The 24,889-nt window shown below is 39.8% G+C and overlaps 1 protein-coding gene across 1 annotated transcript in view; it reads right to left on the bottom strand.

Annotated features, from left to right (window-relative positions):
* Positions 1 to 24,889, bottom strand: part of LOC104403074 (cohesin subunit SA-2-like) — a 57,332-nt gene that overhangs the window by 12,166 nt on the left and 20,277 nt on the right. The window contains exons 11-22 of the mRNA XM_010011108.1: positions 22,848 to 22,946; positions 20,718 to 20,797; positions 11,301 to 11,408; positions 9,207 to 9,315; positions 8,243 to 8,360; positions 7,239 to 7,342; positions 6,717 to 6,809; positions 6,542 to 6,631; positions 5,377 to 5,580; positions 3,678 to 3,754; positions 2,619 to 2,706; positions 1,529 to 1,606 (exon numbers count right to left, since the gene is read on the bottom strand). Coding sequence (XP_010009410.1) covers positions 1,529 to 1,606; positions 2,619 to 2,706; positions 3,678 to 3,754; positions 5,377 to 5,580; positions 6,542 to 6,631; positions 6,717 to 6,809; positions 7,239 to 7,342; positions 8,243 to 8,360; positions 9,207 to 9,315; positions 11,301 to 11,408; positions 20,718 to 20,797; positions 22,848 to 22,946 — 1,248 coding nt within the window. The remainder of the gene's footprint in view (positions 1 to 1,528; positions 1,607 to 2,618; positions 2,707 to 3,677; positions 3,755 to 5,376; positions 5,581 to 6,541; positions 6,632 to 6,716; positions 6,810 to 7,238; positions 7,343 to 8,242; positions 8,361 to 9,206; positions 9,316 to 11,300; positions 11,409 to 20,717; positions 20,798 to 22,847; positions 22,947 to 24,889) is intronic.

Here is a 24,889-nt window from a genome sequence, read left to right as displayed (position 1 = left end):
CTTTCTCCATCTGTAGGATGGGCAGCTTTAATAGCATATGTTCTCTTGTTCCCTTACTCATTCCAGTTTATCCTTATGATGCAGTAATAATGACTTCCACTTTAGAGATGGAAGTAGTCATGAAAACTCTGCTCCACCCCACCTAATCTGCAACATGTACTGCCCTCTGGAGTTGCTCTTCTCCCTCCTATTGACTATAGAGGGAATGCAGTTTAACTACGCTGCTACCTTTGGCACTCAAAAACTTAGACACCTCTATCTGTTAAGATGAATCCAGCAAGAGAGGCTATTTGCCCACAGCCACAGAAAATACTCTGATCCTTCAGCAGGTCCCAGCTGTCACAATGCACTTAGCTTTGAGCAGTGAATAGAAGAGTAATGCCCTTACAGAAGGGCTGGATTTTGTGCTATGCAACTGAACATTTGCAAGGAACGGGATCCATCCCAGGGCATGCTGCAAAGCAGGAGAGGGGGAAGCAAAACATTGCCTTAACACTCTTGGGGGTGGAGGGGGAGGAAGAAACAGTCCTAGAGCTGCTGTCCAGGAAATGTTCTTTTTTGCTCTTGGAACTTCTCTCTCTGCCAACATCCAGATTTGGCCCTGCAGAGTGGGCCGTAACATTGTGCTTCCAATCAAAATCTGCTACCATATGAAAGGTCAAATTAAAAAATATGCTGCCCCATTATCAGTTAAGCTAACCATGTCTGGACTGAAAGGCAGAACATACGAGAGCAGTGAGAGATGCGGACATCCACACAGGAATGGAATGGGACGGGAATAGACAGTGAATCAGTCACCAAACGGGCAACCTCCCAGCTAACAAATGTCCGTGTCAGCGTCCTGTTCTGCACACGCAGGAGAGAGCACCAGGGGAAGGGCATGGAATAACAGAAGCGGCAGCAGTCAGTGTAGTCAGAAATGACCATGAAGAGGAGCGGCACAAGCACACATCCACACGGGAACCAAAGCATAAAGGAGTTTTGCTCTGTAGTGTCTTAAACTAGACTGTTTTCTAAAATACCTGCCAGAGCTTCGCATTTTGTAAAACCAATTAAGAAAGTAAACAGTTGATGAGAAAACTGCCACTTTCCTCAAGCTTTCTGCCAGAAATACATAAGTAAAACAAGAAAATAAGGACAAAACAAAGCAACAGATTTCCTGGAGGTTTCACTGAATATTCTTTGTTGCTTAAAACAAGAAAACAACAAACTATTTGGCAGTGAAACAAGTTCCTTATCTCCATCAAGCCTCAGGAATTCAATGCACATGTTTTGCAGTAAAAATAGAGTTGATCCACTATTCACTTATTTTCTTGCAGACTGAAAAAGCATAAACACTTATTAAAAAAAAGAGGGCAAGACAGACAGAAATTGCCTCAGTTCAACTTGGTTTCCTCAAGAAAACACAGAAATTAACTTCTTAGAAAGCTATGACACTCAGGTTTTTTCTGGCAATCTGAGAACAGAAAAGCAACTTAAACTTTTAGAGTCACAACTCTGGGATTCAAAATTACATGGAGCAACCGACCTTGGGAGAATTTTCTGAAACTGCAGCTAGTTGCCACAAGAGAGAAAAATACGTGCACTGGAGAGCTGGCAGGATAAGCTGCAAATAAAAACACATGTCCTTTATTTACATGAACCTTTGAACATGAAACTCAACAGCAAAAAGCTTAGGACTAAACAAAGCGTTCAAGCCTGACATTCTGCATGCTGCTTGCACAACCGTTTCTGCACTATAAAGTATTTAGTCACTCAAATTTAATGAGTTTACATACAAGCAAACATTGCCTCCTGAGAACCTTCATTACTAAGGTGCTGCTTCTGCAGAACTCTTGACATTTTGATGAGTTCAGTGGAAATTAACCATGTACCAAAAAGAGTGTTCACAGAGGCTAACTTTAGCTTAGCTTCTCAGGATTTCTCTGCAGTCTTTGATGAAAGGTTGACTCCTCCAGAGGGCAATTTGGAGCAGAAGCCAAACTTCGGTGCTCCAATGCCCCATCTAAAGGAGTCCACCTCTACGTACTTGCTGCAGGCTCTCTCTACTCAACTGAATTTTACCCCTTCCCAAATAACCTTTTTGTCGCTTCAAAACAGGTGCTGATTAACAGTCATGGCTGCGGGAGTACTTCACCTTGTAATCCCAGGATATACACCTCCATCTTGGCATAGCCAATATTTGATGTGAGGCAATCAGACAACCAAAAGGCTGCAGTTGAGACAGCTGGTAATTACAAACCACCTTCATCAAGAGTCAATATTCAAGCAATAGGTCCAAAGTATTCCTGTTTCTGGTTACATGCAATCTACAATTTCATGTGTACTGAGAGCAAGACTGTGCAATCATGGGAAGTACTGAGCATGGCAAAGGATCAGCCCAGATGTCAGATGATTACCATAGTTCTGGATAATCTCCAAAATAAATGAATCTATGGCATGAATTTACCAAGTCAAGTAACTTTATACCAAAGACGGCCTCATTTCCCCAGATTGAGAAATGGAAACAGTATCTTTCTGCCTCATAGAACATTGATATATAAGATTATTTAGTATTTCCTGATTTTCCCGCTTTCAACAAGAAAAAGCTCCTTCAGTGTTAAATGTTAACAACTGACCAGAGCAGGCAAACGCCCATGTGCCATTTCAAACAGCAGCAACCTTAAAGTCTTGTCATACAGATTCCACTTGGTGAGATCATGTGCACTGCAAGTGAAAAAGAAATTATAATGATACACTAAGCAAGAAACAAAATCTCACCTGAGCAAACAGGTTAAATGTATCCTATTTTTGTCTTTATCCGATGTACAGCAATAACATTAAACAACTAATTAATAAGGGGGGGGGGGGGTAAAAATGAAATTGTTTTTCACAATCTAACACTGCAACCTTTAGTCCATAGCTTTACAGTCTGCATTCCTACCACAAAACTGCAGTGTCATGAGGAGAGGAAAAAGAAGCTTGAGCTCTGTTCCTTTTCCTATACTCTACCCACACGCTCTAAGTGCCCAAAAGGGTCTAAAGAACAACTTCCTCACCCCACTTTAAAAGACTGTTTCTAACACTCTTGAGTGTTTGCAGCTCAGCATTAGACTTCTCTTTGCAAAACCAGAGCAGCCCTAGCACACAGGGTAGGTAAAGTCTGAGAAGGAGGACAAATTCCCCTACCTTCTACTTTCTTGGATGATAATTTACTTGGTGAACAATCCCTGGAGAGCCAAGCTTTTGAGAAATCCATCTTTCAACAGAAGACCGAATAAACTAAACCAAAGCAGATAACATCTGCTGTGAAAAAAAGACTATTCACAACACCCCCTTCAGACTGACCACCAGTGTTGACAGTAAGGTAGTGGCGCAAAAGCATCCAGCTAGGAGGGAAGCACCACAGAGAGGATCTTTGGTGTCCACTCGAAGGTCCCAACTCTGTAACACACACTTCTCAAGCCACATTAGGGCTGATGCTCAAACCTCAGTAATGAATCCAAAAAGAATTCCATACCCAAGAGTACAGTTCTGTTGAGAAGAAACTAAACCTTGCAGCACTTCTTACAGGGATCATTTTCATTCTCTTGTAAAAATCTTATTAAACCCAACAAACAAGAGCAATTCTCATTTTGCATCTGTTAGGTTGATACTTCAGGATATGGGAAAGTAAATTGTGCAAATAAATATCTCACTTATGAAAAGCTGCTACTCTTCTCAAAACAGAGTGCATCCGGGAAATTTCTCCTGCATCCGTACAAAATCCTTCTTCCTAAATTATGAAAGTTTGGGAAAGAGAAAGGAATTAGCCAGTGTGGGGCAAGGCAACTGCTATATTCTCTTCCCAACCAATCCACAAGTTCGAATTACTCTCCTCCAGCCCTCCCCAGTCCCTTCACCTTTAACAATACTACTCGTACCTTCCCCTACAGTAAAAAGAAACCAGCACTTTGACTGCACAGAAATTCTGTATAAGGAAACATTGCTGACATTAATAAACCCACAGCAGCCTCCCTAGCCTACAGTACTGCTAACGCAGAGGGCAAACTAGCCATTAGGCTAACACAGAAGTGCTAACCCTCAGACTCACAGGCCATTCCTGGTCCCTCACACAGTTGTTAAAGATCTCTGGAGAGCTAACTGTTCACATGGTGCTGACTCTCCTTGCTTCCAGCTGCCAGATCACATTCAAAGATAGCTAAAAATATATTAAATACTTTCCCATAGATGCAATTGCAGTAGTTTCCACAAGTATACTACATGAGTATGGGAGATGGTATATGCAACCAGGAATTAGAAGGGAGGGGTTCCAGGAGAAAATCTCTTTATTTAGATATGGATCACACTACGAAGGAGTTGAAGAATCCCTGGTCTAGCACTTATCTTGTGTCTTATAAGCACACATTCTCCCACATTGACATAGATACCTATTTAAGACCAGCAAAATAAATCTAATCTGAGGTTAGGGGATTTTTTGGCTTGACACATTTTACAATATCCCAGTGTCCAATAAAAACCTGTCAGTGTTAACACTCATACCATGGCATGACACCTGTTCACGACGGCACAGTTGATCAGATCAGCTGCAGGGTTCTGTTGTTCAGTTCAGCCACCAAGCTATTCATATCACTACCAGCTGTTTCTGCTTTTTAGAACTAATGAAAAACTTTGAGGGAGACTCTGTAGTCCTCCTTCAAGGGGAAGGTCGTTATTTCAAAGACCCCAAAGCTATACAATCTGCTTATACCATTAGAGAGCACTGGGTTGCTTTTTTTTCCACCCTAAAACTATCTCTACAGCCAAAGTGGCAGCACAAAGGACATCTTGTGTGTAGATAAATATATAGTAGTACAGAACTATACCTTTTTTGGGAACAGTTTCATCACCTATAGATCCACAGCACTTATTAGCTGATCTTGCACATAGTATCTTTGGCCTGGTAGCAGAACAACTATGGTGCAACTGTGGAGCTTAGGTCCACAATATCTGGTCTAGCACTTATCTTGTTTCTTATAAGCACACATTCTTCCACACTGACACAGACATGTATTTAAGACCATCAAAATAAATCCGATCTGTGGTTATGGGATTTTTTGGCTTGACACATTTTACAATATCCTGGTATTCCATAAAAACCTGCCAGAAGACATAAAATGCCCTGTTGCTGGTGTGGACTACTTCGATTATTACTTTCCCCACTCTATTCCTGCCAAAATACAGCTGCTTCATTAAAATGTAAACAGTCTTTTCAGAGGCACAAACTCATCTTGGGAAGCTCTGCTCCCCCCAAGCAGAAACAGTAGGCAAAGAATAGCTCCACATCCCCCTTAATATTTTTGTCTTATTTTTTCGTAGGGAAACAGTCTGTTTACCTCCACAGTGAGTCACACTCACCTTTTGCCAGAAGCCATCTAGTAGCTGGTTAAGCTGTCCCATCAACTCATCTATCAGCTGAGTTCGGGCATGATCCACCTGGCTATAGATGGCAATCTCCTTACTGCAGAGGACATAGTAAGTCCTGGAGGAAGCCTCAAGGACAGATATGTCAGAGTGTTTGGCCACAATGTCTTTCACCTCTTTCAGCAAAGCATCCAAATGCTGCAGGTGATAAAAGGGATATTATAGGTAAATTGTACAAAAATCCACTATGCTTTATATACACTTCACTAGGCCCACATAAGTCCATAGGTCATATAGCCAACCTAAAATAAATGCCCATCTAAGAAGCAGAGGGGCAGGATTAAAGGATGCAACTTTTTTTCTGGGTTTATAGTTCTTTTTAGTTATTATTGTCTCTGGATCTTCCTAAAGAATGAAGCAACTGCTTTAAGTTCTACTTTAGCAGTACACCTTTGATACTACATAAAGACAAAGGCAGGGAATAAAAAATGCCCTTCCAAAGGAGAGGTGTGTCTCCAAACTATGGAAGTTGGTTCCCTCAGCATCAGAAGACAGAAAATGTTTCAGATCATGTTAGCAACTGGGATCTTCACTCTTAGTGAGAGGAGGTAACTTCTGCCATTCTGCTGACTCTCCTCCAGTTAACATTTTGTGCTGAAATTAACCTAGGAATGTTCGCCTAACATTACCTCCCTGTAAACATCCCTGCTTAAGAATACATTAAGCTATTTCAAGGATTTCATCTACCCATTTCTGACCATCCCTTTCCCATCAGCAGATATACTTATCTCTATTCTTATCTTTCAGTTACTATCATTCCCCAGCAGCTGGTAGTCAGTCTTCAAGGAGAATGAAACCTTTTCTGTTGTAAACTCCTGGGAGACAACAGCTCAGGCACATGGCATTACCCACCCTCTCTATACCCAGCAATGAAAAACCCAGGGCTGGGCCTACCACGTGAAACCACAAATCATTACCCACCAGGGCCAGTCACAGTATATCAGAACTGACAAGAACTAAGGCTTTTCTTTGCAGTCCCTCATAAGACCACTTTCCTCAAGGTATGAGATGAACTTGTTCCAGGTCCCACTGAACTCTGTACATTGTCACGGAAATTTAGTACATTCCACATGAAGCAACTACCCCAATTCCTATTCACCTTCTCTAGATGTCCCGTACTGTAAACATCTAAATCATAATACTGGGGAATCTGCAGAAGATTTGCCACTTTTTGTGCATCTGTTGAATACTGCAGAGAAAAAACAGGATATGAGTACATTGCAGGAATTTTAATGAAATATTTAACATGCATTCACAGAGCAGCTGTTAGTTACCTTTGCCAAGAGCTGAGGAAGCACCATAATAAAGTGTTCAGTAATTTTGCTACAATCTTCCAATTGTATTTTCTTCTCTTTTACTGAAAGAATCTGCAGATAAAGCATTTTGTTTCAATTATAAAATCTCTTAGACTTGAGTGGCATTTTATATGTAACCCAAGGTTTACTCACATGCCTTTGTCTAAAGCGTATCAAGCTAAGATAAAGATACTTTTCCATGGAGACAACCAGATGATTTTTATTTTTTGTTAACCATAAATTAGACGCAAGTTGTTGAACAGCTATATCTCACAGATAAAATGTTCAGCATTTGTCAGTAACATGCTTCCACTGGCGTTCCTCTAATGCCCATCTCCTTTGACTGATAAGATGTAGAGGTCAAAAAACACTGCGGTTTCATACAACAAGCCATTTTATTTCCTAACGTATATCTACCGCTAGGAACACGCTATCTGGCAAAGCACATAAGGCAAAGAGAATGTGATTACAGGACAATAAATAAGACTAAGATGTACTGACTTTTTTGGCTGCACCTCTGCCCACTGGAGGATGACCTTCAGCTGCTTCTCTAACCGTTGCGAGGATAATTTCAATGAGGGCACTTTCATGGGCATCACTCAGTTCTGTAAGTAAATCAGTTTCCTTTCAGCATCACACAAAAGAAAATTGAAGATGCAGCAATAGTTAATGTGAAACCTACTCATTTATCTGAGCAACTGTGGAAGGACACTACAGAAAGAAAGATGAAGTGTTGCCAAATAAATACCTAGAGAATGTTGGATTTAATTTGAAGAAAATTATTTTCTACATTTACTGAACACAAAACCAATTAATCCTATAATGGCTAATCATTTTAGGGCAGCTGGGCTAAACCAGGCAGTTTTAACAAGGCCTACTCCTACTGACTACTAACTCATTTAGGACAAACCTGCTGCTTTGGGTACAAAAATGCTTTAACTCACTGGGTCTACAAACTTTGATTTCAGTCACACAACCACCTCCAGTTCTACTACCACAACTACTCACAGAACCATAGAATGGTTTGGGTTGGAAGGGACTGTAAAGTTTTATTAAAGTTCACTTTAAAATAATTCTAAAAAACCCTAATCCTCTAGAGTGTTAGCTGTCAATGAACTCAACATATTACGCATTTTCTTCTCAGGCATGAACAATAACCCAACAGCTACTGCACTTCAATCAATTAATATTTTTAGATTCTTAAGTTTTAGACAAACAGAAAAAATAAATGTTACATAAGCATTATGGCTTAATTCTGCAATTATTCTTGCAAAGTTTCTAAACAAGCATTACATAAATACAGAACACTGAATAAAACAAGTATGTTGATACAAATATCATATTGGCAGTGCATTGAGTTACGTCTGCTTTGTGGCCCTTGGGGACCAGTATTTGGGATCAAAGGTACTGTAATATGGAATGATCCTAAACTAGCTGAAGGCAAAGTTCAAACAAACAGTATCAAGAGATTCATTCAGATAAAACTAAGCTCTTTGCTTACCCACCTTCTCCACCTTCTTCAGAGTTTTTTAATAGAAGGGTGGTCATGCACTCCCAGTCCTTCAGGAATTTGCCTGCCCAGTCCCACACGCTGTCTATGAGGTATGCAACATGTTTGTGTAGCTAAGGATTAAAAACACAAGCTTACAGAAGCAAACACGTAATTAAAAGAAATAGAGCTTCCTATGTTCCTCTCCTTTTTTCCAATTACAAAGCTTTGTCATTCACACATATATTCACACACGGTATTCCAACATATTCAGTTTGAGGCTAATCAACATTTAAACACCATGTCTTTAATCTGATCAAAGCAGAAAAGCAGAGAAAAAAAGTAGGGAAAAATGTTTCTCTTTCCTCTTTTTAGGATATCTTTACTTTGCAATTTAAGTAATCTCTTTAAAACTAGCTTGTGTATTGCTTTTATATTGTTGATCACAACTAAAACTCTTGGGACTAGAATCTAAATCTTGGGACTAGATACGAGTCAATGTTTTAAGCAATGTCTGTGAAATTCTTTCTGAAAGAGTCAAAACTGCTATGTCTGAGACACTTTGGCCAGAGGTCTGCACCACAGCAAACGCCAAATAGTGCAGTACAGCACTTACGCTGATACAACTCTCAGTAAAACTATGCAGTTCTTAGCATAGAGTGATGGTACAGCTACCCATATCTGCCTGCAGAAAGACACAGACACATATCAAAAACCCTCACTCAGTGGCATTAGTCCATCAGGTTGTTTTCAGAAGCTACTTGAAGCACTGATTCTCTCCATTAGCATAGTTGTAAATTAGTTTTAATACAACAGAACAGAAATGTCTTCATTAAAAACTCATCCTAGAGAGCGAAAACATCCCAAACACCAAACATTTCAGAGCTCACCACCAGAAATAGCTTTCAAAAGGAGCCAATACTTGATTTAACATTCAACACTGGATTTAAAAGGCTTACTGCAGGGACTGCTGTCCTCACCTTACTGTCCAGGAAAAAACGTATTAATCTTTTCAACTGGTCAGTACTTGCCCCAAACTTCCCTCCTCCTTTGGGCTGAACTTCTTCATCTCCCTCATGACTAAGCAACCTGCCAATACAGAATGAAGTCAGTCTGGTTCTGCCACATTCTCCTTCTACTCATTTGCCAACGTAACACTAATTCTGTCAAGATCCCAAGGACTGTATTTCTTCTAAATGTCTACTTTATAACTCCAAATCACATTAGACTTTTATCAGATGAAAGGAAAAGAGATTAGATTGTTTTCCATTATGAGAGATCTGCTGTCCCTGTGGATGCAGAGATTATTTCTGACAATTTCACAGGTACCCTGCCAGCTTTCTGGACAACAGATGCAGATTCCATAGAGCTGAACATATAATGAGGTAGGCATTTGCTCATGCTTGGAAAAGGGCTTGCTCTAGGCTGAATTTAAACATTAACAACAGAGTAGAGATATTACTACCCAACCATTATTCATATCATGGTACATCTTGGAACTGAAACTTCTTAAAGAAAGCACAGTATTTTGTATTTGTAAGAGGAAATCTACTCAACTTTACAAATACAGTGGAAAAACTGTTCTCCCTCTTCTGTCTGAAGCATGAATTTGACACTTGAATTTCCATTTCCCTCTTTATTCAAAATTAGTGTGACTATACTGCTTACGAAAAATGTTCATCCCAAGATAAATACAGGAAGGCCATCCCTGCAGATTAACGTAAGGCCCAAACGGCTTGGATTTAAGAGCAGGACCACACTACTCAATGTCAATACAGGCTTACACTTTCAGAAGGTGTTTCTGCTGGTATAATTTATGCCAGCTAAGTAACTAACCTAAGTTAAAAATGAAGACATTGAGGAGATTTCATGCAAACCAAGGCAGGGGGTGGGTGGGGGGTGGGGATAAGCATAAGCATTCATACTAAAACTTTCAGCAATATGATCAGGGAAAGGAGACTGAGCCTAACATCTCAAGCACACTAGAATGAACATTTCTATACTGGCAGAAGCGCTGGAGAGAAGAACTGGACATATGAGAACAGGATGAGGTTTACAGGGTCAAAGTGTCCACACTGCACTGGCAAGCTGAGTAGAAAAAGGAGTTACCAGGGCACTCACTGCAATGGCAAAAAGCAGCAGTGTTCTGAGGGGAAAAACACCTGATTTCTGATAGAATATTAGGACCAACACAAGAGACTAAGTAAGACTAGGAGACGTGAGAGAAGACTCATCAAAATAGATAAGTCTTCATTTGTCTTTCTGTTGGACTTGGCTCCACAAACCCCAGAATGTCAGCAATTCAGCCAGATAGGAAGAGACAACTCAGAGGAGATTCTGCATGTATGAAAACACAAATTATTATTATTTCTGAATTTTTCCCCACAAAAATCTTGCCAAAATATTTTTATTTTCATTCCTCTTTGTAAGGCAAAATTATTTCTCTCAGCCACAGAGACAGAATATTTATTTCTTCTCATTTTAGCATGCCAACTCCATTCACTTCATGCAACCATTGTTATAAGAAACCCATTTATAAGAGTTACTCCTGGGGAAGATAAACCCTGTACTTCATTAACCTGACAGAAAATTGGGAGGGCTTTTTAATCTGCTGCATCTCTCATTATTCAAAACCTTTACAATGTATAAGGCAACTTCCAAAGGGAGAAGAGGAGGCCATTTTTGTGATTAATCACCAAAGCTATGGAAAACCAGCAGATGCCAGGTGATGAATTAGCTTGTAAGTAGCAAAGCAACAGGAAAAGAAAGTAGAAAGAAAGGAGGTACACTCTCAACATTGCATGGCATCTGTGGATCAATCAGTTGTTTCATATTCTCTGTGTTAGTCTTGCAACTTTTCTCATGCTTATTGTGGCAGGGCTGTGCAGGCAAACAAGCAATTACCCCCAGACAGCATTGCTCTTCTGATTCAGCAGAAGAAAACACATCTGCTATCCTCACGGTACACACTTCCAGCAGAAAAACAAATGCTTAATGTCCCTCCGAAATAAACCCACCTTTCTTCTGAAACAAATGAGAATATGCAACAAGTAGGCACGCAAGCAGGCAGATACCTTTTATAAAGGAATTCCCCAGCTGCTACTGCAAGTGGACGGTGTGTGGTATAAACAAACTGGTATAACATTTCACAGTCTTCAGCTGATAACACATCCTCACAGTTCCTAGGCAAAAATAACAACAGAAGTTATAGTTCAGGTTTATCTGCAAATAATATTATGAATGTTATGTCCAGCTTTTACTAGACCTGTAGCCATGCTACTTGCTTACACAGCTAAATTTTTGTAGGACTAAAAACTAAAAACTCTATCAAACAAAATCAGCAGCATTCTTTTACTCACTGTGCACAGATACAGAGCTGTGCAAGCCATGATAAATCAGGCCCACTGCATGGACATGAACGTTAAAGTATAATTTAGGTTGATTAGTGGTCACAGTAAAAACAGTAATAATAATAAAATAGGAAAGTCATGCCTCTGTGCTTAGCTGTTCACCATAGAAGTTAACAAACAAGAAGAAAAGCCTTCATTTTATAGTACAAATTATTTTTAAATTAATTACCACAGTATTTTAAAACCCATACTCTATTAGACTAAGCTTATACAGTCACATGTAAAAAGAAATCAGAAAACATTCCTGATAGCATGACTATGACTGTGACCTTTCTGTGCAAATACAATCAATGTCATCATTTTTTTCATTCAGCTCCACACTCTGAGAATAGCACGTGCCAACCAGTAAACCTACAACACTCCATGATAGAAATATCAGCCTTTTTCAAAAAGGAAACTGAAGCATCAAGGTGGAATAACCCACCAAAGAGACAGCAGAGGAGTAAAGCCCAAAGCAAGGATTAGTTTCAAAATGCCTGCTCCTTACTGCCTCAGCAACACCATTAGACTAAGCTATTGCAGAGAATGAAAGAGCAACAAATGAGATCCCTTCTACAGAGAGGTAAGGGGAAAGGATTTTTATTACTACACTCAGTCCTCAGGTAGTAACAGTTTAAAACGATCTATAGCTGTAGTTCAACACCTTATCTAAAACAGGATTTGTGCTCTCCATTTGCTGGGAGTGATGTCTTAGAAAAATTAGCTGCCCTTCCTGTGCTTGCCCCTTTAGTCTCCAAACCCATTGCATCCTTTAGCACCCTCACAAGTCACAAAGCCTCAAAACATCCTCCAACCTTACTGAACAAAAGTGAGCTCATGCTAGGCAAGAGTGTCACTGGAGTGTCCACTGCAAATACTTTTTAGCACTGTCTGGGATTTAAAACTGGGGGGAAGAGGAGGAGATAACACTCACTTCGGAAAGCCAATAGCCTCTCATTTATAGAGGTTCATACCCCATGAATTTTAGCTTTACAATGTATTTACTCATATATCAGTTGAATTTTTCACATTTTTTCTGTGGTTGCTTACAATGGTCACTGGAACAGTGAAAAGGTCTTCAAATGGAAGTGCTGATGGTATGTCTCCAAAAGTGATGGGTCAATCTCATAAGGTAACACTTGCCCTCAACCAAAAAGTCAAGACAGGTTTTGGTGGCCTCTTTTAACATTCAATTCCCTTAAATATATATTTGCAGAATTAGGACATGTACAAAGTGCTAAGTATATGTATAGTGAAATCAGCATAAATGAAAATATTTATGTGACTCTTCTTCAGCCATCTACAGGACTGGAAAAATAGAGTAAAACTGATTAAACAGAAAGAAATTGAAAGAAGTAACATGGTGCGTTAGAGTACATGAATGAATAAACATTGCCATGTCCTGTGAAGCCATGGATGAAGTATCATATTTATTAAACTTCTACAAGTTTAACTAATGAAAGTAAAACAAAGACTGACAACAGATTGCACTTACAGGAGTCAAAATACATGATATAGAAACTCTTTTTGTTAAAAGGCTATGGGGAATTTACCGAAATAAACTAGCAGTCTGGCAAGATTTCTCTTATTCTTTTTAATGTCAATCTATTATTTAGTTCTTTTAAAGCACTAGATTCTGTGAAGATGTCCTTGCAATTTTCTCTCTACATACTTTTAAAAAACTGAGAACAGCTGAGGGCAGACAGCACCTCTGGAGATCTACATGACCTCCATGGACTACATGCCCAATGCCCTGCTCAGACGACGATCAGCTAAGGCAGGTTGCTGATGGTTATGTCCAATCAGCTTTTGAATATCTATAAAGTCAGAGACTCCATAACTTCTCTGAAAACCTGTTCCAGTCTTGGACCACTCCTGTAGTAAAAATCTTGCTTTTCCTTATGCTTAAATGGAATTTCCCGTATGAGCATGCCAGTCAAATGTACACTTCTTTTTATGTTTGAGGGGTTTATTCTTTACATTTCAGGTTTTCTCTTCTTAGCACATTTATGGAAACAGTGAATGCAACACCTGTGTGTCTCAATTTTTAAAAAATTCCTTGCCTAAATTGTTCAGATAGCTTGAAGAGCTCAGCAACCTGCCTACTATCTCTTCGGGTAGAAATTCAGGGCTCTTCTGTTCCAGTACAAATGCAACTGCCTTTCCCTAGAAACTTCCTTTCCTTAGGAAACGCCCGGGTGTCCTGGTGGACACGAAGTTGAACATGAGCCAGCAGTGTGCCCTTGCTGCAAAGGCAGCAAATGGTATCCCAGGCTTCACTAGAAGAAGTGTTGCCAGCAGGTCGAGGGAGGTGATCCTTCCCCTCTACTCATCACCGGTGAGGCCGCACCTGCAGTGCCGAGTCCACTGCTAGGATGAGCAGGACATAGAATCCTGGAGAGTCCAATGAAGGGCCACAAAGAGTATTGAGGGACTGGAGCATCTCTCCTGTAAGGAAAGGCTGAGAGAGCTGCGACTGTTCAGCCTCCCCCATCCACAAGATTAGCCATTAGGGGTTCAGATAAGATGAAAATTAGCTTCTGTAATTGGTAAGTTTCAAGCACAGAGTGGAAATTAAATAATGCAGTGATGTTTTATGTGTTGAAGTAGAACTGACCCTATCAAAGAAGCCCCCTTATTACTCTTTCACTTTAATCTCCATACACTAATATATGCTGAGGACCACCCAGCTGGAAGACAGCTTGTCAGAAAAGGACCTGGGGATCCTGGTGTACACCAAGCTGAAGATGAGCCAGCAGTGTGCCCTTCCCTCAAAGAAGGATGATGGCATCTTAGACTGCATTAGGAGGAGTGTTGCCAGCAGGTCGAGGGAGGTGATCCTTCCCCTCTACTCATCACCGGTGAGGCCGCACCTGCAGTGCCGAGTCCACTGCTAGGATGAGCAGGACATAGAATCCTGGAGAGTCCAATGAAGGGCCACAAAGAGTATTGAGGGACTGGAGCATCTCTCCTGTAAGGAAAGGCTGAGAGAGCTGCGACTGTTCAGCCTGGAAAATAGGTGGCTCAGGGGAATCTTACCAATTCCCCTGAGGGAAGGTGCAAAGAAGATGGTGCCAGGCTCTGCTCAGTGACAGGACCAGAGGTAGTAGGCTCAAACAGGAGGTTCCCTTTAGCCATCAGAAAACACATTTTTACTACAAGGGTGACAGGGCACTGTCAAAGACTGTCCAGAGAGGTTCTGGAGTCTCCATTGCTGGAGATACTCAAAAGCCATCTGGGCACAGTCCTGGGCAACTGGCTCAAGGTAGCCCTGCTTGAGCAGGGGGGTTGGACCAGATGACCTCCAGAGGTCCCATCTAACTCAGCCATTCTGTGATTCTGAAATCTCACGCTCCTTGTTTTTAACTTTGTCTTCAAACAGGTTAGATATGTGCCCCAATTACATTAATTTACAGCACAGAACGAGTGTTATTTCCAAGTGTTACAAGCAGTGTTATTTACTCCTTCCTCAAGACAAGAGCAGGTCAGATACAATAGCTCCAGCCATATATGAAGCACTCCCTAAACAGCAGAGAAGCAAAGGAAGGGAAAACAACCCATTTTCTTTGCAGCACAGGCTGACAGACACTCATGACACCATTTGAGCAGCTCTTTTTTTTATTTTCTTCTTTGTTGAATGGGAGGCAACACCTGTATGTACTACTACTACTTTTCACTTACTGCTCAACCAGTACTCTCAGTGATACAATGAGGTTTATACTCATAACTCCCACTCAAATGAGTGCTTAAGGGTTTTACTTGCCTCTGGAAGTAGCAGCACTGACTACACCGGCTACCACTAATACTACCTTGGTAAATGGGTGCCTTTCGTTTTTACATACATAAGCCAATCATCAAACATTCAAAGAATACTTCAAATACAGCAATAATACTGCTGCAAATTTTACAGCCCTCAGAATGCCAAGCAACAGATAAAGGTTAAGCCAGAAGTGCCTGCCAGTGTTTAGGTGCCTAAAAATAAACAGGCATGGCCTTCCACATACCAATGTCATGACATATCATTTTCTCTGCACTTCAGTGTGAACATGTCACAAAGAAGAAGTTGGGATATTCTAGGGGGGATCACAGACCCATTTTGTTCTGCATATGGCACCAGTTTAAAGATTTTGTATCTTGCTTTTTCTTCCATTTTGCTGTATGCCAAGAGACATGACTGCTACACTTGCCTCTCTTGTTCTGTGCTATTGCTTATAGCAAAGATAACCATCAAAATCAGTGATAATCAGCAAGATGATAACATGATTGCCACTACAATATAACCAGAGTCCTTTTCTACCCACTTTAAAATAGGATTAGCATGTTGCAATACATTGTTGATTCTGTGATTATGCTGTGACAGAATGCAGGATGATGCACATTACACAGATGCTGTATAGTATGCTGTTTTGGTTAAGAAACATAACCCTGGGAGACAGAATTCTTATTTTTCTTGTTAACTCTTCAGATGGGCAAGATAAGATTTCAGAATAGATCTCAAGGTTCTTGAATAGAGGTACATGATGGCAGAAAACTGCTCAAGGTAACTTCCAAGAAAGCATAAACCTGAGAGGATGGAAAAGAGGATAAGACAGAGAAGAAGGCACATGCCCTTGTTCTGTGTTGGTCTTTCACTTTTCTTTTGTTTGGAATAGGCATAACAAAGCACTAGCATAACTCCACCTGAAAAGGGTGTTGTGGACCTTAAGGAATCACAGGGGAGCTGTGAGGAGCTCCATGCCATTACCTGTTGATATTACCTAATCTGCTACAAGTAAATTACTGATACAAGAAATCAGAACTGGGCAGTATAATTTGCTTCACTGTTTCACATGCTACTTCTTTCAGCTTCAAGGTAACATTTCTTTATTTTTCCTAAAAGCCACTCAACAAGACAATAATTTCCTTATTTGTATTCACAGCATGTCTCCTCATCTTAGTTTTTACAATCACATGAAAACACTTCTTATAATAGCATTTAAGCCTTCAATAAACTTAACTGGTTTTCTACACAGTGGCTTGTCTGAACAAGCCAGATACAGTGCATTTGCCTAACAAATGCCAATGTTTCCTCCAAAGTCCATGGCTTAGCTATGAAATAACACTACAGAAGCACAGAGTTCAATCTCTGCTGACACTGAATTACTTGTCATGGGACACCTACACCTACCACTAGAACATATGTTATATTTTTGTTTCCCATGGCATCCTTTGCCAAAGCCAGTTTTCAAGTTTCTCCTGCAGTGTGTCCCCTCCCTCTCCAAACTAAAACATTCTTCGTGCTCTAGTTGGAATTGGAATGGAGACTTAAGATTTTTAAGCCCAGCAGTGATGTACCCCTACTTGAGTCAGGCCTCCTGTGCAAAGCAGGACACTGGGAAAATACAAGCCTCAGTTTCCTGACTTTCAAGACATTCTGCTGACCATTGTCAAAGCGCTGTGGTAAGAATTAATGTATTTATCAGCCCCATTGAATAGTTTTAAAACTATTTATGTTAAGTCCTCAATGAGTGTGGTATACTCTCAGTTCTCACTAAGGCAGCTCTTCTAGATTTCAAACATGAGTTTCGTGTTTAAAACTCAGTTTAAAACTCAGTTATTTTCCCCTGTGCTGTTTACATATTCAAGCTATACGTAGGTTTGTGCCCCTCCCTCCACCACTTCTAACCTTTTGCTCATTCATCTACTACAATTACCTGATTACTTTTGCTGCTCTTTTCCAAAATCCCTCTACTCTTTTAGGTCATTAAGTACATAAAAATGAACAGAATTGTCTGGCAGTAGGCATACCAAACTAATTTGCCTCCTAAGGAGAAATGTTTTCAGTAAGATTCCTTGGTCTCTCTGTCACTCATGTTTTCTCCCTCTAATTCCTTCCTAGCTCTATTCACTCTCAGATCCTTTGCAACATTAATGCTAACAATAATGCATAATTCAGTAACATTAATAATTTCTACTACGCCAAACCTCATAGGCTTATTTCAGTTTGGAGATCACATCATGCTGTGTAAAAATAGAAATCTACTAGCCCAAAGACCTTGGCATTCAATTGAGACAACATGCAACAAACAAGACAAAAGCCTCAGCTCACAGAGATAGACAAGATGACAATACAGTTATGGATTTGAAATAAAAAAAAAAAAACCAACACCCCAAACCAAAAACCCAGGTATATGCATTTGAATCAGCACCAGGATTTTTTTTTGAGTAATGCAACACATCTAAGTGACTCGAAAAAGATCAGTGTTTTCACTACGTCTCTAGCTACCATATGAGTGAGTAGCACACAGAGTAGTGAATGCAGTGATGGTTAAGAGATGGTCAAAACTGTTACTAACATCCATGGAGCTAACTGCTCCACTGCAACTGTAAAACACCACAAAAATAATTAAGTGGCAATGAGGTCTTGCTACTCTACTCACCCAAAAGACAATTAGGAAAGCCAGTAAAAGAGAGTTACTCATATAGTGAATTTTCCCCAAGAAAGTCACAGAGCGCCCAACAGACTAACTGGAGGAAAAAAGTGACTCCTGGCCTTGCTTCTTGCCAGCACATCATGAAACAACAAAAGATTTATTTCAATATTAGACACATGCTCTAAAGGTCAGTACTTGAACAGTTAAGATTGATTATTTGTTAAAAATAATCCATGATTCCAAATCAAATATAGGGAATTCGTAACATAGAGGTTCTTGCCAGTAGCTTTAAAAACAGAAACTCGATCTGAAAGGTCTTTCACATCTCACTAAAAATGCAAGCTGGGCAGCTAGAACTCAGTTGCCGAATTTGCAGATGACAAAAACAAGCCATCCACAGAGAAGCTGACACAGCATGACAAAAATGGCAAAAAATGTGATTACATCAATACAAAACAGCAAGTAGAAGTGCCATTCATACAAGCTGCCATGTATTATTCTTTAAAAACAGGGAAGTTGCTGTCCCCAACCCCATTTCATGTTTTACTGCATGTATCAAGCATCATTACTGCTCAATATCCTACATATATATAGATATTGCGTTTGAGCTATGAAACACTCCTATTTGAGACACAATAGCCCTGGAATTTCTTTGCTTCTGCAATGCCAGCAATGAGTCCTTTCAGACTCCGTTGCAGGCACTGAGGCATAGGCTTTTCCCCTGCTAGAAAAGCATCTTGATGCAGGCTTTTATTAAGAATTCTGTACATGTGACTGTCTATATTGTCTGCATTCTTTTCACACAGGTTTTATAGGCTGGTCAGTACTAGTCTTACCAAAAAGAAGAGCTGTCATTGAATTTGCTTATTGAGTCCCCAGTTCCCACTTTCACCACTCCAGTAATTAAGTCAAATCAGCAAGGCTCAGAGCAACTGGGGAGGGGAGGAGGCAGAAAGGAGGATGGCTATGCAACAGATGAGCAAAAAGGAGGAGAAACATCTAGGCCTCCACACAGCCTTATCAAAACCATTTATAAAATGTATTAATTTTACTTATGAAAAGTACATTTTATCATGGAAAAATGTCATTCAGAAAACTTCAAAAGGCATTTATTCACATTGGAAATCAAATTTAAGAAAAATTAGGAAAAATTGCTTCGGGGAAAAAGAAACATCGATCAAACTTTTATAGCTGCAGCTTGCATTAATGAGAACGTGATCCCTTATAATAAAGCCAGAAATGACAAACAGCTGCAGTGCCAATACAGCACTTGTTAGTGCAGACACAGAACAAGGGCAACCATAACTGGTGTGTAGAATCTTTGTACTTCAACAATGGCGTGCTGCTCCTCCTAGCACAGGGACACTTTATACACGTAGACACAGCACTGTGCTTTGTTCCAGTAGCTACACACCATAGAGAACCAAGTGAGGTAGAAATGGATGTTGTAAACACAGAAACAATATAACCTACCTACTACTAATGAGGCCCAAACAATGGTACTCCCTTCAGAAAAGCATACTATGTTCACAGCATTATACTCTGTTCTAATGCATATGCTGAAGAAAGCCTAAAGAAATGCCACTCAGATCAATGGAGTGTGAAGTGAGATAGGAGACCAGACTATAAAGCAGCATTTACAAATGTATATTAAATTACTTTACAAATGTAATTCAATGTAAATACCTACAACACCATATTATTTGGTCCATTAAAGTCTACAACCTCATTAGCAATGACCAATACGTCTACCTTAAATAGAAAAACAAATCCCACAAGGCTACTGGACAATAAGCCATGCTGTACATGGAAGTAAGCAACTGCATCAGCAGAATTCAACTTATACTCTGAGACAGAAGAGATACTTCTTGAGTCCTAACATCTTAACTGTATTAACAATTAAATGCAGTGGGCGTTTTATTCTCAATCTGCATTGAAAATAAAATGACTTAAAGTTTATTCTTCACATATTTAGCAAATAAAGCCTTTTCCAAAATAAACAGGCTGCTCAAGGATATATCAGAATAGGATTCATATACTCCTATAACATGAAGTCTAGTTTTTCCCCACACTTCCAGCTTGCCATTAGCCTACCAAACCTATGGCTGGCTGTTAATTTCCCAAGAAGACAACTTTTCTGTTAGTCTCCCACTTCAGCAAAACCAAGATACCACACACTTGCTCATTTCCTGTTAGTCAGTCTGCTGCAGGCTCAATAGCTCCCCCATTCTCTGCCATGGAGACACGAATCTGAAAGTACAAATTCTAGCAACAGCCTCGAAGCTCAAGGCTTCCTGTATCAGGTGGGGAGACAGGGAAGATGGCAGAGTTCCCTGAGCTCCTGGTCAAGGCCTGGCAACCCTGGGACAGAAGATGGGGTGGGGACATCCCCTGAGACAGGCAGATGCTCTGTTTGAGAAAAGCCAACATAAAAACGTGGCATTTCCTTTCAGAGGGAAGATACAAAATGTAGTTTTCATACTGATTCTCAGCACAAGAGTTTTTCATAACATTGGTATTTCCCACGGAAAGAAAATGTCATATCTTAAGCAGCTTTAACTGTAATTCATAACCTGCCTTGAGCAACTGTTTCCCAGCATGTAAGTGATCACAGGAAGATTCATCAGGATTGTATCTGGATCTTGTTGCCATTAAAACAATACAGTAAATTAAAAAAGAAATTATTTACTGTGACATAAGCATCAAGAGTTTCATGGCTTGAACTGCTACTTCATGGTCCTTGTCCAGAGGCATGGACACAATTCGATCCTAATGGATGTAAAATGACAATAAAAAGATGTAACATGGTTTGTTCTCAATAAACATATATTTTTTGCTACAGCTAGATCATCTAAGCTAGTAGAGCAGAGATTTATTTTTATTTCGGCAGCTATTTCCTAAGAGACATAAGGCAACTTGATTACTATCAAGTAGTTCCCCAGCCCCTGAAAATTAACAGCATGTTAATTTTTTAACTGAATTAATCATGCAGTAATATGATATTTTTTATAGATGTAATGTATGCGTTCTCAAGAAATCAACTACAGTCTACAAATTAAAAGTGACTGACAACTTGTTTCTAGGATGTTACTACTGGCACTTCAGTATGTTAAATGAAGGTAAGCTTCAAATTACAAGCATTAAATAATCAGTTTCTCCCATCAACAATAAAGTGTGTGTACCTACACATTACAGAAGCCAGTGCCTTGCTGGAAAGACAATTAGGACTTGAGTCATAACGGTACTTCATGGACTAGCAGCAATATTCCTGACCTCCAGAATTTATTGTAAATCGGTACACACGCAAACACCTCAGAAAGATTGAAATTTTCCTCTCCTATGTATCCAAGAACTTGCACTCCTCGATGTGGTCTACATCTTTAAAGTATACTAAACCTTTGGACTTGCTTGGTTTAGGTCTAACAGTTTTCTTACTTAACACATAGTTTCTAAATCTCTAGATTCATTTTACTTTGCATCTTCCTTTTTCTCATAACACAGCTGCAAGGTGTGGAAGTCCATGAATCCTGAGTATGAATGCTCAAGGGCAACAGAGGGAGCTTGCAAAACTCCCACTTGCGGGGAGTGGATTGATGGTTATATGATTACATTTCCCATCACTGGAAAAGTATGATTCAAACTTTGAAAAATTCCAGATCAGGCTGCATTTTGTGTGTAGCTGTTTGTGTTTCTTTGGTTTAGAGAGAAAGGAGTTGTTGTGTTTGGGTTGGGTTTTTTTTTGATTGTGGGACGAAGTTTACAATAATCCATTTATATCGCATGCCCCACACAGAGGAAGTTCACAGTACAAATAGACTGGAGCTATTTCATCAGTCTTTGAATACCACTCCTGCTGTTGGTTACACAGCTTACAACCTTCTTTTAGACAGAAAGATAAGGGAGTACCACATAACCCTTTAAAATAGAGGTTAATCTTAGATAGCCAAGTTTCAATCTGAACAATCTATTCTTAAGATACCGATGTTAATCTATTTCTTGTTGTTTGAGGATATGCTACAAGTATTTTTTACTATTAGCAAGTGCTTTGATGTACATTTTGCAAAAGAACAGGAATTACCACCACATGTGCGCATTGATTATGTACTGATTCAGAGGGACTGAGATATCAACCACAGCATTTTGAGCTTTCTTATTCAAATACTGAAAAGGCACAGCCCCACTGGGATAAGAGTAGCTGACAAAATCATTACCAAGGGCAGAATTTAAAAAAAAAGTAAAGAGCTTACTTTGTAAATGAGTCAGGATGTTGGAATATGATAAAGGCAGTGCACACAGTCAGTGCGGTCACAGAACAAGCTCTTACAATTACAGTGTATCACCCGACTTGTTCAAAAAGGAGTTAAGGGATCCTTCTTCAACATTCATATTGACAGGGTGGATCAACAGAGAGCCATGCCCGCATCAGTTGATACATGGTCAGCCAATCCAGTATCTACAAGGTTAGACCATTATCAGGAGCAGCAAAAAAAGGGACTTTTAGAGTATGAAATTCTTTGTCATCTGCCAAAAAATCCTGTAAAAATATCTGGGCCATTCTGGATGAAGGGTGGAGATAAGTGACCACAGTGCATGCTAATACCATTTTGTGCATGAACTACAGTGAAATAAAAAATTCCATAGAAACAGAGGGAAAGATGTCTGCAAAACTCGTTCATCCACTCAGTCAAGCAGGCTGTTTGTGCAGCACCCTAAGCTCCTGTCAGTCAAGAAAGTGGCAAGATCAGCTCTGATCGAAACATCAGACCCTGTGTACACACCCAACCCAGACTTAAGAAGTAGCAAACAGTAATCTATTTACCTTGAACCTGATAGTAAAGAGATCCATTCTGGAAACAAATTCTTTTCTGCTATAAATTCCCTGCAGTCCCAGAAGACACTTCAACCGCACTTCAGCTTGCTGCAAGACAAAGAGAAATCAGCTAGCAGTATAAAACATCTATCTTTGATGTTATTCTCTACTGGCATTTATATTCTATAAATAAGGGTTCTTTGTGGCTGCTTACAGCAGACTACCCGAATACTGCCTCATCTTCTTTATTAGTGATATCAGTACCATTTTGTTTGCTTGCACATCTCATATACACACGCACAGAGTAAGTTGAACTTAAAGGTGACATCAAAGTTTGTGTTAGGCTCCTTAAGGGTCAAAGACACTCTCACAGTCCCTGCAGTGAATAAAAGCAACAGAATGCAAAAGATGCAGAAATTGTGCTATTCACCTTCTAAAGCAACAAAGACAAGAGTATGGATGACCCACTTAACACAACCAGCACTCTTCCAAACATCACACTTCGCTTACTTCCTCTCAACACTTGACTCGGACAATCATTAAACATGGACAAGACTCCCAAGAAATTCTGGAAGGTTCCCAGGGGAAGAGGTACTCCTTAGAAATGCGCTGGCTTACCATGGTGGGTTCTTACAAATAAAAAATTAGATGTTGTGCCTTCTCCCTTTTTCTGTTTTATGCTAGAATGCTGGATTTAAGCATTCTGAGAAGAAAAGCATTGCTTTGAATTTGGCCTAATTAGTGAATTTAGGCAAAACAGATTTATCCCTGCAAGATGCTATTTCCTACTATTAGTACTGCTGCTTCAGAGATGCCTCAAAAAAAAGTCTTTTCCTTATCCAGCTTTTCAAATATCTCATGCACATTGCTACACTTTTCAAATGACAAAGCTTTGAATGGCATTAGAAAAGTAATTTTGAGGATCCTACATAGAAAAATCACTGTTCTGTAAACTTATAATGCTAAGGATATGAGCAGAGACACTTAAATGAACTGCAGGCTTCAAATCAGTCTCTTCATATTTCTTCCTTAATTCCTCTTGCTAACAATAGCAGTAAGAATAATCAAGGAAACCCAAGAAAGGAGACCACCTACACATAGGCTATCCATTACTACAAGTTCCTGTTCACCTGCTTAGATGGAAAGCAAAGGATAATACCTAATAGCACACTCTGACCAACAGTTTTGTGTAAGACAGCTTTTTGCTAGAAATCTAAAATAAAAGATCAACAGGTAACAATGACCATTCTCTAACCTGCCCATGACACACCAGCAGTACATATTCTGTATTGTACTTTTATATGAATGCCTTGTCTGAGAAGGAGACTGTGGCCCACACCTGCTGCTTCCTACAGCCACAAGGGCTCTACAGCACAGAACTCACTCACAAACAGTCCCAGCTTGGAAACCATCACTGCACAGTGGCACATACTCAGCTTCAGCTGCCCTCAGTATTTTATTGCAAGGCTTTGTTTGTAAATAGAGACTGCATCTGTATTTGGGGAAAAGGGGAAAAAAAAGGAAAAAAGTTTGTGATGGTTTGTTGGATCATCATATAGCCCTTGGCAAGCAGCTAGTAATGTCATTTGTCAGTCAGGTGGCATTCAAGCGTAGGTCTGAAGATACAAAATTTAATACATTAAACTACATGACCTGCCTTCTAAGGTATCCTGTGCCCACCAAAAAGCTCTCAGTCATAACCCTACATGTATATGTTTGAGTATTAAGAAAATTAACCCTAGTAACTATGAACAAATAACTACTTCTACTATGACCAGTTCTGCTGTTTTCCTGTGTTATCAGCTGCATTATCTCCTTCTCAACCACCTCTCCTTTTCTAGGAGCTCTTTATAGCTTGTTAGGCAATCAAAATTACTTCACATCCTTCTAAAACTATCTCACTATTTACCTTCAGCTCCTTTCCATAGTAATGTAGGCAAGTACAAACACTCAGACACCTACTCCCCTTGCCAGAACTACCATTCTAATCTTGACAAAATACCTGCCTGTTTGGTTTTTCAAAGCTGTAACACAGTGAAGGGGAATTATAT

This window comes from Nestor notabilis, unplaced genomic scaffold (assembly GCF_000696875.1).
Source record: "Nestor notabilis isolate BGI_N333 unplaced genomic scaffold, ASM69687v1 scaffold4523, whole genome shotgun sequence".
NCBI lineage: Eukaryota > Metazoa > Chordata > Aves > Psittaciformes > Psittacidae > Nestor > Nestor notabilis.
Note: the sequence above shows the minus strand (reverse complement) of the source record. Positions and strands in the feature narration are given on the sequence as shown.